The 15,340-nt window shown below is 45.6% G+C and overlaps 1 protein-coding gene across 1 annotated transcript in view; it reads left to right on the plus strand.

Moving 5' to 3' along the window:
• Positions 1 to 15,340, plus strand: part of LOC143962274 (adhesion G protein-coupled receptor E3-like) — a 315,163-nt gene that overhangs the window by 34,286 nt on the left and 265,537 nt on the right. Inside the window, exon 3 of the mRNA XM_077471584.1 lies at positions 4 to 138. Within this exon, the coding sequence (XP_077327710.1) occupies positions 4 to 138 (135 nt within the window). The remainder of the gene's footprint in view (positions 1 to 3; positions 139 to 15,340) is intronic.

Consider the following 15,340-nt stretch of genomic DNA (forward strand, 5'->3'; position numbering starts at 1 on the left):
TAGGTGGAACAGAGTGTCCTGGTAATAAGAAGTGCCCAGTAAATGATGACTGTGGTGACCCTTCACAATGTCCTTGTATGGATGGATACAAATCTTATAATGATACAGTAGGAAATAGTTATGTAAACATTTGTGAAGGTGAGTAATTCTGCACTTGGTGACAAACCGCATGGTGCATGATAACCCACTGACAAACAATTACATACATTCATTCCTACGGTCTCTTCAGTGATGTCATCAAGGAGGCAGCATGGCAATGTCATCACTGAGTGTGATGTCAGTACATGTACAACGGGAGGATTTGCATTTTGTTTGTGTGTGAAAAGGTTACTTACAACCCACAAAAGGTTGTTCAGGTGTTCCCAGACCACTTATTGACTAGCAGTAAGAATCAACAATTTGCTATACAGACAAATGCATGCTAAACCCTCTAATTCCTGCACTGCTCATGATCTATGTCGAAATTAGCAACGGGGATGCACAAGAAAACATAACATTGTGTAATGAAAAAGTAAGAGCTAATTATGGGTATGGTTTTTTATACCCTATTTGTAAGAATATTGTTGCACCTAAGATGAATAAACTCCACAGTGCAATGGGATTGGTGAAATGAGGGTGCTTTAACCACTTGCCCACTGGGCACTTAAACCCCTTTCCTAACCAGACCAATTTTCAGCTTTTAGTGCACTCATATTTTGAATGACAATTAGTCATGCAACATTGTACCCACATGAAATGTTTGTCTTTTTTTCACATAAATAGAGCTTTTTTTTTGTTGTTATTTAATCACCACTGAGTTTTTTATTTTTTGCGCTATAAATGAAAAAAATCTAAAATTTTGTAAAAAAAAATGCATTTTTCTTTGTTTCGGTCCAAAAAAATTTGCAAATTAGTAATTCTTCTTCTTAAATTTTGGCCACAATTTATACTACTACATATCTTTGGTAAAAATAACCACAATAATTGTAGATTATTTGGTATTTGCGAAAATTCTACCATCTATGATGCCCATCACTGAAAATTGATCGTAGCTGATGAACTGACAGCCTATCTCATTTCTTGAGAATGGGTTTACACTGGTACGACAAACACTCCAACATTGGGAGCTCATGTCGCATGACGTGTGAAAATCAATGGGAGCCATCTTAATTGGTCCGACACAAGTCGGTTTGACTTTGAACATGCTCCCTGCACTACTTTGGTCCGACTTTGATCCTACTTCAGCCCATTGAATACCATTGAAGTTGGATCAAAGTTGGATCGACTTTGGCATGCGACTTGAGCTCGGATGATCTTGAGGGGAAACTCCATGGCAAATTTTAAATAAAAAACCGGCATGGGTTCCCCTTCCAGGCGCATACCAGGCCCTTCGGTCTGATATGGATTTTAAGGGGAACCACCTACGTGGAAAAGCAGCATGGGGATCCCCCCAAAATCCATACTGATCACTCAGTCCGGCCGGTCAGGAAAGGGAGTGGGGACAAGTGAACACCCCCCCTCCTGAACTGTACCTGGCCGCATGCCCTTACCATGGGGGTGGGTGCATTGGGGCAGGGGGGAGCCCTGCGGCCCCCCCACCCCAAAGCACATTGTACCCATGTTTTATGAGGACAAGGGCCTCTTACCGACAACCCTGGCCATTGGTTGTTGTGGTCTGTGGGCGAGGGACTTATTGGAATCTGAGAGCCCCCTTTAATAAGGGGGCCCCCAGATCCCGGTCCCCCACCCTATGTGAATGAGTATGGGGTATATCGTACCCCTAACCCATTCACCTGGGGTAAAAAAAGTGGCAATAAAAACACACTAGGCAGGTTTTTAAAGTAATTTATTAAGCAGCTCCAGTGGTCTTTTCCCACTTCTTTGCTCTCTCCAGCCTCTTCTCCCGGTCTCTGGATCTTCTCCAACTCTCCGGTGTCTTCTGCTGAGCTCTTCCGCTATCTTCTGCTCTTTTGCTAGTGTTGGCCCAGTCTTCTCCGTCGTCTTCTTCCCTCTGGTCTTTTTCGATGTTGACACGACGCTGATGTAATACCATGTGCGTGCTGCACAACGACTTATATAGGCATGGGGCGTGGTCACCGGTTAATGCCATCCGGTGACCCCACCCCTTATGACATCCCCACCCATCATGTCCTCTCCTCGCACACTGTACCGATCAGTGCAAGGAGAGGGGATCTGAACCGGACATGCTCCGGTCTGTTTACAACTGATCGCTCTGTCACTGGACAGGCGATCACGTGGTAAAGAGCCATTGTCATTGGCCCTTTACCCCGTTCCGTTCCGGAGGACCTGACGGTCATGGACATTCTTGGATGCACACCCCAGGGGGGTGCGCAGGAGCGCAATTCTCGGAGGACGTCATAGTACTCCCTCCAAGAGTTAACCGACTGCGTTGTAGCCGTCATTCCGCTATGGCCTGGTCAGCAACTGGTTAATGTGGATAAACTGCAAGAAAGCGAAAGACCCACATCACAATGAGAGAAGAGGGGGGAAACTGATGAACAGCAATGTAGTATTTTAAACATAGAGAAAAAAGGAAGAGAAAATCTGCGCTACAGTGTATAATAAACGAAATTATGTGATGCAGCAATTCTAATATATACCCAAAGTGTAATATACGTGTAAAAAAAGAAAAAGAAGAGAACTGCGCAATCCCTAATATTTCTATTAGGATATAAGCCACTCCACCTTAAAAAAAGTGTTCCTTGTGGTCTATGATTCTAACAAACAAATCTCATGACTAAATGAACCATAAAACATTGCTTATAACTAATGAAATAAACATATATATTACCCCTCATAGGTTGTGAACCAAAAAGAAAGAAATATACAATTCTAAATCAAAATGTGCCAAAAATTCAGAAAAGGGAAACATGTAAAGTAAAATCCAACAGTACTAATAATAAATGTGATAACATAAAGTCCATTCGGAGTCCAACTGAAGAAACACCCCGTGTGAAAGGGATCTGTTCAATCCTAAACCTTTCAGTCAGCGTGAAGTAAAACCAGGTGCACCTCCACCAGAAAAGTAATAATAGCCCCTTACCAGATGCCTCAGTAAGGAGCACTTTATCGCAAAACAGGTCTGAAGATAGGTCAAACTTGAGCCATCCGAGTGGAACACTTTAACGTAAAACAGATTAGGGGATACGCCAGTCATGAACCATCCAGCAGGGGAGAAACGCTGTTTGAAGCAGGACTCAGATGTGTACCATTGTAGAATCAAAGAAGGTCCACCATAGGGAGGAAAGGATACTCCAGATAGTGTAAAATCATTTATTAAAACGCAAATGTAAAAAAAGAGATGCACTTACAAACATGAAAGAACATCGGGCATATCATCAAATTGGGCAAGCGTCGGCCGATCGCGGACTCCAATCGATATCCCTTCTGGTACCAGTTCACATGAGGCAAATAAGCGTGTCACGCCACCCAACACGTTTCATGAAAAATTCACGTCGTCTGGGGTATGGGTGACACGCCATATTGCCTCCATTATATAGTAAATGCTGGTACAAGCCACCTCCTCCGTTGTGTGAGAGCCTATTCCACTTCCGGGGTCATCCCGGAAGTGTGGCATGCGAGTCTTAAATCCCAACTTAAAAACATCAATCCTACCCTTAAACAAGATGGTAAACATCAGGTGAATACACCGGAGAAACAAGCTCCTAAGTGTATTATCCTAATAGTGTAAGGGTGGTGACATTAATAACGGACAGGCCACCTCCTCCTGTGCCCATAGCGGGGGGCCAAGCCTCGCTTTCGCATCCAATGGAGTACGAGGTCAGGGGGCCAGGGCGGCGGAAGTGACGCTCTCGTGTCCAATGGCGTGCAAGATCAGGGGGCCAGGGCGGCGGAAGTGATGCATATCCATGCAATCACCCGCCCCTCTCTGGTCCACCACTGAAAAGCGACGCCCCTTAGAGCGGCGTGACAACACGCCGTACGTAACGAGCGGATGACAACACGCCGTACGCAACGAGCGGATGGACAGCGTACGTCACCCCCTACAAGGAAGTATGTGCGCTCCATCTAGTGCCATGTCTCGTTTTCGTTACAGGGTTGTCGTGGCTACGGACATCCATAACAAATAGGACTTCGTCCAAACCACGAAAGGGGAAGAATAAAATCAAAAATATACCTCAACTAAAATTAAAGGGGAGGAGGGGACTTGTCCAAACACACAATTAAAACAAATTAAAATAGTAAATAACAGTTGATAATCAAAATGGATAAAACATAAAAGGCACTTTGTAACAAATGCCTAACTCGTTATGTGATTAAGCACTTCCTGAAATTATAATAGCAATATTAACTGGATTGCGAAGTTCACCCACAGCTATGAGTGAGGGGGGCATACACAGCTATATTATGCATACCCTAATTCCCGTCAAAAAACCTGGACAATCCAAACTCAAAGTGTTAATAGGAGCTAAAAAGTCTCAGTGCATTATGAGAAAAAAGATATTTCTCTTTTATAATGAAAAGAATCAGAGCTACAAAAAAGACCATCAAACACTACAATAGAGTAGAGAAATCCACAGGTATCCAGACCCCACAATGCCTGATTGGAAAATCATGAACACTTTACGTATGAGCCAAAAACATTGGCAGGAACATCCCATTAAGCATTATTAATAAATGCATTAACGTCTGTGTCTGTGTTCATACCATAAGGGGTGTAAGTTTTTAGTCTATGGATCCACGACATCTCCAACCGTGAGATCTCTCTGACCAAAGCTCCCCCCCTCCAATGGGGTTTGTACTTATCAATCCCCATGTACAGAGTATTAGACGGGTCCCTTCCATGTTTTTCGTCATAATGTCTAGAAAGGGGATGTTTATCGAAACCCCGTTTAATGTTGGCGATATGCTCATTCAATCTGACCTTGAGGGCCCTCTTGGTTCTCCCCACATTCTGAAGCCCACAAGGACATTGGATGAGATAAACCACTGCTTCTGAAGAGCATGTGATGAACGGCTCCACTATATATCTCCTCTGTGTACTAGTGGAGACAAATTCAAGGATTTTAGAATTTTTATTCCTATTGTAGGAGCACACTTGACAATTCCTGCATCTATAAAACCCTTTAAGGTTCTGAAAAAAGCATCTGTCTTTCACAGGGGGGTTCTGCACACTAGGGGCAATCATACTGCCTAATGTAGAGACTCCTTTGAAAATCACTCTAGGGACTTCCGGTAGGATGGTTCCTAGAGTTTGGTCGGTGGTCAAAATATGCCAGTGTCTGCGGATAAGCTGTTTAACCTTCTGATGTTGCATCGAGAAGGTGGTAACGAAGGGTAATAAAAACTGATTCGCATCATCCTTACTCTCCCTGTCAGCCAGCAGGCTGGATCTGTCTCTATTTCATGCTTTTGTATAAGCCTCGGATAACAGATCTGCCGCATACCCTTTTTCCAAAAAACGCTGAGATAGTAATTTAGCTTGCTCATCAAACTCGATGGTATCAGAACAGTTTCTCCTTAGGCGTAGATATTGTCCCAAAGGGACCGACCTTAACCAAGAGTCCAGGTGACAGCTGCCCATAGGAATATAGGAATTCCTATCTGTGGATTTGAAGAAGGTGGAGGTAATAAAACTATCACCATTGACCTTGATGTTTAGATCTAAAAAGTTCACCCCTTCCTTGCTGGCTTCATAGCTAAATTTGATGCCTCTCGTGTTGTTATTTAACCCTTCCATAAAGGCATGGAGCTCCCGTTCATCACCATCCCAGAGGAGGAGGACGTCATCAATGTATCGTGCCCACTATCTCCGATCGTCTGGGAGAATCGATGACATCCTCCTCCCATTTGGCCATGAATAGGTTAGCCAAGCTAGGGGCATATTTAGCTCCCATGGCAACCCCTTTGTCTTGACGATAAAACTGGTTATCGAACCAGAAATAATTGTGCTTGGCTGCAAAATCTAAAAGGGCCAAAATAAAATCAATCTGGATCTGTGTTAGACCAGAGTCTCGCTCCACCTTCTTCAAATCCACAGATAGGAATTCCTATATTCCTATGGGCAGCTGTCACCTGGACTCTTGGTTAAGGTCGGTCCCTTTGGGACAATATCTACGCCTAAGGAGAAACTGTTCTGATACCATTGAGTTTGATGAGCAAGCTAAATTACTATCTCAGCGTTTTTTGGAAAAGGGTATGCGGCAGATCTGTTATCCGAGGCTTATACAAAAGCACGAAATAGAGACAGATCCAGCCTGCTGGCTGACAGGGAGAGTAAGGATGATGCGAATCAGTTTTTATTACCCTTCGTTACCACCTTCTCGATGCAACATCAGAAGGTTAAACAGCTTATCCGCAGACACTGGCATATTTTGACCACCGACCAAACTCTAGGAACCATCCTACCGGAAGTCCCTATAGTGATTTTCAAAGGAGTCTCTACATTAGGCAGTATGATTGCCCCTAGTGTGCAGAACCCCCCTGTGAAAGACAGATGCTTTTTTCAGAACCTTAAAGGGTTTTATAGATGCAGGAATTGTCAAGTGTGCTCCTACAATAGGAATAAAAATTCTAAAATCCTTGAATTTGTCTCCACTAGTACACAGAGGAGATATATAGTGGAGCCGTTCATCACATGCTCTTCAGAAGCAGTGGTTTATCTCATCCAATGTCCTTGTGGGCTTCAGAATGTGGGGAGAACCAAGAGGGCCCTCAAGGTCAGATTGAATGAGCATATCGCCAACATTAAACGGGGTTTCGATAAACATCCCCTTTCTAGACATTATGACGAAAAACATGGAAGGGACCCGTCTAATACTCTGTACATGGGGATTGATAAGTACAAACCCCATTGGAGGGGGGGAGCTTTGGTCAGAGAGATCTCACGGTTGGAGATGTCGTGGATCCATAGACTAAAAACTTACACCCCTTATGGTATGAACACAGACACAGACGTTAATGCATTTATTAATAATGCTTAATGGGATGTTCCTGCCAATGTTTTTGGCTCATACGTAAAGTGTTCATGATTTTCCAATCAGGCATTGTGGGGTCTGGATACCTGTGGATTTCTCTACTCTATTGTAGTGTTTGATGGTCTTTTTTGTAGCTCTGATTCTTTTCATTATAAAAGAGAAATATCTTTTTTCTCATAATGCACTGAGACTTTTTAGCTCCTATTAACACTTTGAGTTTGGATTGTCCAGGTTTTTTGACGGGAATTAGGGTATGCATAATATAGCTGTGTATGCCCCCCTCACTCATAGCTGTGGGTGAACTTCGCAATCCAGTTAATATTGCTATTATAATTTCAGGAAGTGCTTAATCACATAACGAGTTAGGCATTTGTTACAAAGTTCCTTTTATGTTTTATCCATTTTGATTATCAACTGTTATTTACTATTTTAATTTGTTTTAATTGTGTGTTTGGACAAGTCCCCTCCTCCCCTTTAATTTTAGTTGAGGTATATTTTTGATTTTATTCTTCCCCTTTCGTGGTTTGGAGGAAGTCCTATTTGTTATGGATGTCCGTAGCCACGACAACCCTGTAACGAAAACGAGACATGGCACTAGATGGAGCGCACATACTTCCTTCTAGGGGGTGATGTACGCTGTCCATCCACTCGTTGCGTACGGCGTGTTGTCATCCGCTCGTTACGTACGGCGTGTTGTCACGCCGCTCTAAGGGGCGTCGCTTTTCAGTGGTGGACCAGAGAGGGGCGGGTGATTGCATGGATATGCATCACTTCCGCCGCCCTGGCACCCTGATCTTGCACGCCATTGGACACGAGAGCGTCACTTCCGCCGCCCTGGCCCCCTGACCTCGTACTCCATTGGATGCGAAAGCGAGGCTTGGCCCCCCGCTATGGGCACGGGAGGAGGTGGCCTGTCCGTTATTAATGTCACTACCCTTACACTATTAGGATAATACACTTAGGAGCTTGTTTCTCCGGTGTATTCACCTGATGTTTACCATCTTGTTTAAGGGTAGGATTGATGTTTTTAAGTTGGGATTTAAGACTCGCATGCCACACTTCCGGGATGACCCCGGAAGTGGAATAGGCTCTCACACAACAGAGGAGGTGGCTTGTACCAGCATTTACTATATAATGGAGGCAATATGGCGTGTCACCCATACCCCAGACGACGTGAATTTTTCACGAAACGCGCTGGGTGGCGTGACACGCTTATTTGCCTCATGTGAACTGGTACCAGAAGGGATATCGATTGGAGTCCGCGATCGGCCGAAGCTTGCCCAATTTGATGATATGCCCGATGTTCTTTCATGTTTGTAAGTGCATCTCTTTTTTTACATTTGCGTTTTAATAAATGATTTTACACTATCTGGAGTATCCTTTCCTCCCTATGGTGGACCTTCTTTGATTCTACAATGGTACACATCTGAGTCCTGCTTCAAACAGCGTTTCTCCCCTGCTGGATGGTTCATGACTGGCGTATCCCCTAATCTGTTTTACGTTAAAGTGTTCCACTCGGATGGCTCAAGTTTGACCTATCTTCAGACCTGTTTTGCGATAAAGTGCTCCTTACTGAGGCATCTGGTAAGGGGCTATTATTACTTTTCTGGTGGAGGTGCACCTGGTTTTACTTCACGCTGACTGAAAGGTTTAGGATTTCACACGGGGTGTTTCTTCAGTTGGACTCCGAATGGACTTTATGTTATCACATTTATTATTAGTACTGTTGGATTTTACTTTACATGTTTCCCTTTTCTGAATTTTTGGCACATTTTGATTTAGAATTGTATATTTCTTTCTTTTTGGTTCACAACCTATGAGGGGTAATATATATGTTTATTTCATTAGTTATAAGCAATGTTTTATGGTTCATTTAGTCATGAGATTTGTTTGTTAGAATCATAGACCACAAGGAACACTTTTTTTAAGGTGGAGTGGCTTATATCCTAATAGAAATATTAGGGATTGCGCAGTTCTCTTCTTTTTCTTTTTTTACAAGTATTTTAAACATACATGCAAACTGTGCCAGTACTGTACAGAATTATTCCAAATGGCAAAGTGCAAAACTCAAATGTGATCAGTATGTTAGAAATATCTTTGTAGAAAACTACATTCATCACCCCAAAACACACGTATACAAAGGGGTTGGAAGCCAGCGACATAAATTGCCCTATAGTACATATATCCATGTTTAGTAAATTACATCAATTAAATATTATTATTTAATAAAAAAATAGATGATACTGTGCTTAGGTTAAAAATGACAGGCGGACAGCAGCTATCATAAATTGTAGGCAACAATGTACAAGTATGAAATAGAGAAATGCAGCACTTAAATGTCCTTGGTAACAAAGAAAATGTCCATCAATCCTGAGAGGTGCCCAATAGGTGAATAGATCTTGATTAAAAGGTGAACAGTAATCTTCCACCAACACCACAGGGAGCCAAGTCTCTTACCCTCACAACTGGACCACTGGATTATAGGTGGTCAAAATGAAAAAAAAAATCAATCCACCATGTACTGCTCCAGCGTGGATCCAGGCATCACTCCTTGTGTTGAAAAGTGTAAAGACAGGGGCGTGTCCAAGATGGCAAAGGGAGCAGACGCGTGCTAGCTGAGCTCCCGTCTCCGGCTCTTCATCCTGCCAAGATCCTGGTGTTTAAGATCTGAAATACAGCCATCCCTTAGTGGAACTTCTGCGGGAGGATCGGGCGGCAAATGTGAGTACCCGCCCCACACTGCGGCCTAAAACTCACACGGCTCAGCACATGGAGACCCAGATGGATTCCCCGCCTGATGAAGCTATACAGGCCAGCTCCGCAGCCTTTGACACCCTGATTGTGGCAATAACAACATGCCAGGCCACGCTGATGACCAAAATTGACCATGTACAGACCGAGGAAAGAGAAAAGAAAGTAGGAATGGGGCTGGCCTCTAGTTTGGCCTCTAGTTTGCTAAGAAAATTATACTTATCAAGGTGCTTTATATTTGTAATGAGATGAAATGTAAAAATAGAATGTAAAAAAAGATAAAGTAAGAAAAAATAAATAAATAAGACCCATTAATTTATCTTACACCAAGGTGCTGTGATGGACCCTTTGGCGGGTGTAAGTGGACTGGGTTATTTATAAATTATAACCCCTTAGACGGTATAAATAAACTTCAAGGAATTACCTACTACTTCTTTTATAATGTTTCTCATATATAAAACTTAATTTTATGTTATAAATATAATATGTGTTAGACCCTCTGTGCTGAAAATATAAAAAATAAAAGTAAAAAGTTGCTATAACAAAAAAGGTTTTGAATTATCCAAGCAAATTATAGTGCATGAGGGTTGGTAAAACCCCTTAATAAACAACACCTATTTCTGTGATGGTGATCAACAAATAGTGATAAAAATTGTGATAAAATTATATAAACCTGAAAATTAATCTTCATTAGCAAAATAGCCACTTTAGTCAATTTGCAAATAATGCAATCAGTCACAAGGTATAAGGTGCCATAAAAAATGCATAAACCCTATAAATCTATTAGACGTGTTAGACCCTCTGGACAAAAAATAAATATTTGAATTGCCTTAACAATATTATACAGTTCATAATCGTGCAAAAGTGTTCCGACTTGCTCATGCCCGGCTTAGTTGGGGTAGGCAGAACACTTTGGTGGGGGTAGATATCGCAAAAAATTGTAGCTTTTTAAGTGTATAATAATTGTTATAGGTCAGCGTAGCACTTACACAGTAAGTCTTCAGAGGGGCTTGAAAGTAAACCTCATTTAGGTAGTATATATTAACTTCATAGACTCCCCCTACTCAAATGTATTTACACCTTTACACAGTAATGTATATACATAAACCAATATTTGCATATACTAGCTGAGCTACAGTTATGAATCTAAGAAGGCCTACAAATTTAGTTCCGTGTTTAATCCCATAGGGACATGGGATTGAACGCGGAACTAAATTTGCAGGGTCACCCATACGTCATTGGGGAAGCCTGGCTTCCCCACAGGGTCAGAGGGGGGCGGGGTCAGGTGACAGGTGGCCCCGCCCTCCTCATATAAGAAACGTTAGGCTGCCGGGATCCCGCAGTGTCTTTGACAGTGGAGACAGAGGATGCATGGATGGACTGCGCTGGACAGAGATCACCCGTCGCTGGATCAGATCAGCCATCGCTGGACCCTGGAGAGATGATCATCCATCGATAGATAGCCACTTCCCACCCGGCCACTGCATATAAACGGCCGGGTGGGAGCTCTCTACTCCTGACAGGACGTTCCCGAACGTCCTGTCAAAGAAGCGGGATCGCACGGGCGCGCTCCCGCGCAGCTGCGCGATCCCGATGCGCGCGTGTCCCCCGCACACGCCGCATCTCGGATCGGCAGGAGGGCAATGTAATTTGCCCTCCTGATCCGCACGATGGCTGTGTCTAATCACAGCCATCGTAAGTAAACAAAGGGGGATGGGCGGCAGATAACCGGTGATCACGCCGCCACGTGCCCGCGCAGCGGCGCGATCCCGATCTGCCTGACACCCCCGGAGACCGGAGAGAAAAATACAACAGGAGGGCCATGTGATTGGCCCTCCTAATCACATGACGACTGTGTCCAATCACAGTCGTCATGTAATGTAAATAGAGAGCAGTTGTAACTGCTCTCATCTCTTCCTCTCCTCACACAGAACCTGTCAGTGAGGAGAGGAAGAGAAATCTTTGCTTCAGCCAGGAAGATCAGTGAGTTTTCTAGCTGTTTGTCTGCTGTTTACCCACTGATCTCCCAGCTAGTGTCCCCCAAAACACAGTGTCCCCCAAAACACAGTGTCCCCAAAAACACCTGGCACATCAGCCCGCCATCTGACACATCAGCCACCCGCCATCACCAGGCGCACCTGCCCGCCATCACCAGGCGCATCTGACCGCCATCACCAGGCGCACCTGCCCGCCATCACCAGGCGCATCTGACCGCCATCACCAGGCGCATCTGACCCGCCATCACCAGGCGCATCTGACCCGCCATCACCAGGCGCATCTGACCCGCCATCACCAGGTGCATCTGACCCGCCATCACCAGGCGCATCTGCCCGCCATCACCAGGCGCATCTGCCCGCCATCACCAGGCGCATCTGACCCGCCATCACCAGGCGCATCTGCCCGCCATCACCAGGCGCATCTGACCGGCCATCACCAGGCGCATCTGACCGGCCATCACCAGGCGCAACTGCCCGCCATCACCAGGCGCATCTGACCCGCCATCACCAGGCGCATCTGCCCCGCCATCACCAGGCGCATCTGCCCCGCCATCGCCAGGCGCATCTGCCCACCATCGCTAGGCGCATCTGCCCACCATCCCCAGGCGCATCTGCCCCGCCATCACCAGGCGCATCTGACGCCCGCCATCACCAGGCGCATCTGACCGGCCATCACCAGGCGCATCTGCCCGCCATCACCAGGCGCATCTGACCCGCCATCACCAGGCGCATCTGCCCGCCATCACCAGGCGCATCTGCCCGCCATCACCAGGTGCATCTGCCCCGCCATCACCAGGCGCATCTGCCCCGCCATCACCAGGCGCATCTGATGCCCGCCATCACCAGGCGCATCTGACGCCCGCCATCACCAGGCGCATCTGACGCCCGCCATCACCAGGCCCATCTGACGCCCGCCATCACCAGGCCCATCTGACGCCCGCCATCACCAGGCCCATCTGACGCCCGCCATCACCAGGCCCATCTGACGCCCGCCATCAGGCCCATCTGACGCCCGCCATCAGGCCCATCTGACGCCCGCCATCAGGCCCATCTGACGCCCGCCATCAGGCCCATCTGACGCCCGCCATCAGGCACATCTGACGCCCGCCATCTGACATCTTCCGCCCGCCATCTGACATCTGCCCGTCAACATGACTAAAAGGTCGTACAGCGCAGAGGAGGCTTTCCAGATGCTCCAGAGTATGTCGGACGAGAGTAGCGGGGAACTGTCTCCGTCAGACTCGGATAGCGATTATGAGCCAGTGGAAAGCAGTGGCTCCGAGATGGAAACCGAGGAAGATAGAATCCTAACAAGGAGAAACGGGAGAAATGAGCAGGCGCAGACATCAAACAGTAGCGCACCACTCCAGGATGATATGCAGGCATCCACCAGCAGTTCTGCAACCTTCCTTGAAGATAGGCCAGATACTAGCAACGGAGCATCCCATCAACGAGGCAGTGCCCATACTAGCCTTCCAGATGTTCTGCTGTATCCAACATGGCTGCCCGATATGTCAGTAGAACCTGTTATTCCCCTTTTTACATCCCAGCCAGGCCCTCAGATACAGACGGAAAATGTAACCCCACTTTATTATTTTCATTTATTTTTTACCAATGATCTCCTAACCGACATTGTGGAGCAATGTAATCTATATGCCAGCCAACATATAGCCAACAATCCCAGTTCTTCCTATGCCCGTCCTTTTTTTTGGAAACCCCTCACCGTGGAAGAATTTAAAATTTTCCTTGGCCTAACCCTCAACATGGGGCTAACAAAAAAAAATGAAGTCCATTCCTACTGGTCTACCCAACCGATCCACCACATGCCGGTCTATTCATCAATTATGCCCAGAAACCGTTATGAGATGATCATGAGATTTTTACATTTCAATAACAATGCCCAATGCCTCCCTCGAAATCATCCCAGTTATGATAAATTATTCAAAATTCGGCCCCTAATCAATTTTTTTTCCGCCAGTTTCAAACAGATGTTTACCCCTGATAAAAATATTTGTGTGGATGAATCCCTATTACACTTCACTGGGCGACTTGGAATACAACAATACATGCCCAGTAAAAGAGCCAGACGTGGGGTACAATTTTATAAGGCGTGTGACAGGGCCACGGGTTACACATATGACTTCATAATTTATGAGGGAAAAGACCGACAGCTAAACCCCCCTGGATGCCCTACCTACATGGGAACAAGTGGCAAAATTGTCTGGCAGCTGATCCAACCATTGCTTGGGAAAGGTTACCACCTATATGTAGACAATTTCTACACAAGTCTCCCACTTTTCCGCCATCTGTACCTAAAGCAGACTGTGGCCTGTGGGACAGCACGGACCAACCGCAAAGGCTTCCCACAGATATTGGTCACCAAGAAATTGAAACAGGGTGAAATGGCCAGTATGCGGACTGACGAGGTACTAGCGGTGAAGTGGAGAGATAAAAAAAGAGATGTCTACATCCTTTCCACAATACACAATGACACCTTGGTGGAACTGCAAAGAAGAAAAGGCCCCATCCAGAAGCCAAAATGTATCCACGAGTATAACTTATACATGGGGGGGGGGGTGGATATGAATGACCAGATGATGCAGCCCTACTTGGCCACCAGGAGATCACTGTTTTGGTACAAGAAAGTCCCCGTTTATTTGATGCAACTGGCCATGTTCAATTCTTATATTATTTTTTCTAAGAGCACCCAAAGTTCCCTGACCTATCTAAGATTTCAAGAAGATGTCATCACAGCCCTTGTCTATCCCCATGGCCAACCCACTCAACTAATTCGGTCTGATGCAGTAGCCAGACTCCATTAAAAAGGCACTTTCCCGACATCCTCCCTCCTACCCAAACAGGTCGCAAACCCCCAAAAAAATGCCGTGTGTGTACAAGTAGAGGAATTCGCCGTGACACCCGATACTACTGTCCAGACTGTCCCTCCCAGCCAGGCCTCTGCATTGGAACTTGCTATCGAAGCTATCATACTTCACTAAACTATTAGTAAAGTGAAGATGATTTCTTTCCAGTTTCCACTTTCTGCCATTTCTGTGTATGACCCGGACTGTTAAATGACTATGCCTCTGCCAAACATATTTCTGCCTTCAACGTGAATTGACCTCGGCCTGTTAAATGACCATGCTTTTTGCCTGCCTCCTGAACTGATCATTTGCCCTGCCACTGTACAGCACAGGGGTCTCACATGTGAGGGGCTCCAGAAAAAGTTTTCCGAGTGGAGAAAACCTTTTTCTCCAGGTTTTTCGTTTTCTCGGATTAGGGTCTGGAGACTCGGAGGCTTCGTAGAGATTTGGGTGGGAAGAAGCCTCTACCCCTGTCCTCGGGTCTTACCTGACCAAGGCCCAATGTACAAAGTGCCGCCTGCTGCCATCTGAACTGGCCCTGCCTTTGCCTGCCACCTGAACTGGCCATGCCTGTGCCTGCCACCTGAACTGGACATGCCTATGCCTGAACTGCCTGCTAAACCTTGGACTGTACTGAACCATGTTCATAATTTTCCATATCTGTCTGCTGCCTGGACAATTCCTGGACATTTCCTTTGGCTGTCTAGAAAATGCTTTGACTGCTCTGGAACGGTGTCCCTGCCTGCTAAAACCACAGGTGAGCCTTTTTTTTTACAATTTGCTCAGCAGA

Source organism: Lithobates pipiens, unplaced genomic scaffold, assembly GCF_037356315.1.
Source record: "Lithobates pipiens isolate NorthernLeopardFrog02 unplaced genomic scaffold, aLitPip1_a1.2 Scaffold_8, whole genome shotgun sequence".
Taxonomy (NCBI): domain Eukaryota; kingdom Metazoa; phylum Chordata; class Amphibia; order Anura; family Ranidae; genus Lithobates; species Lithobates pipiens.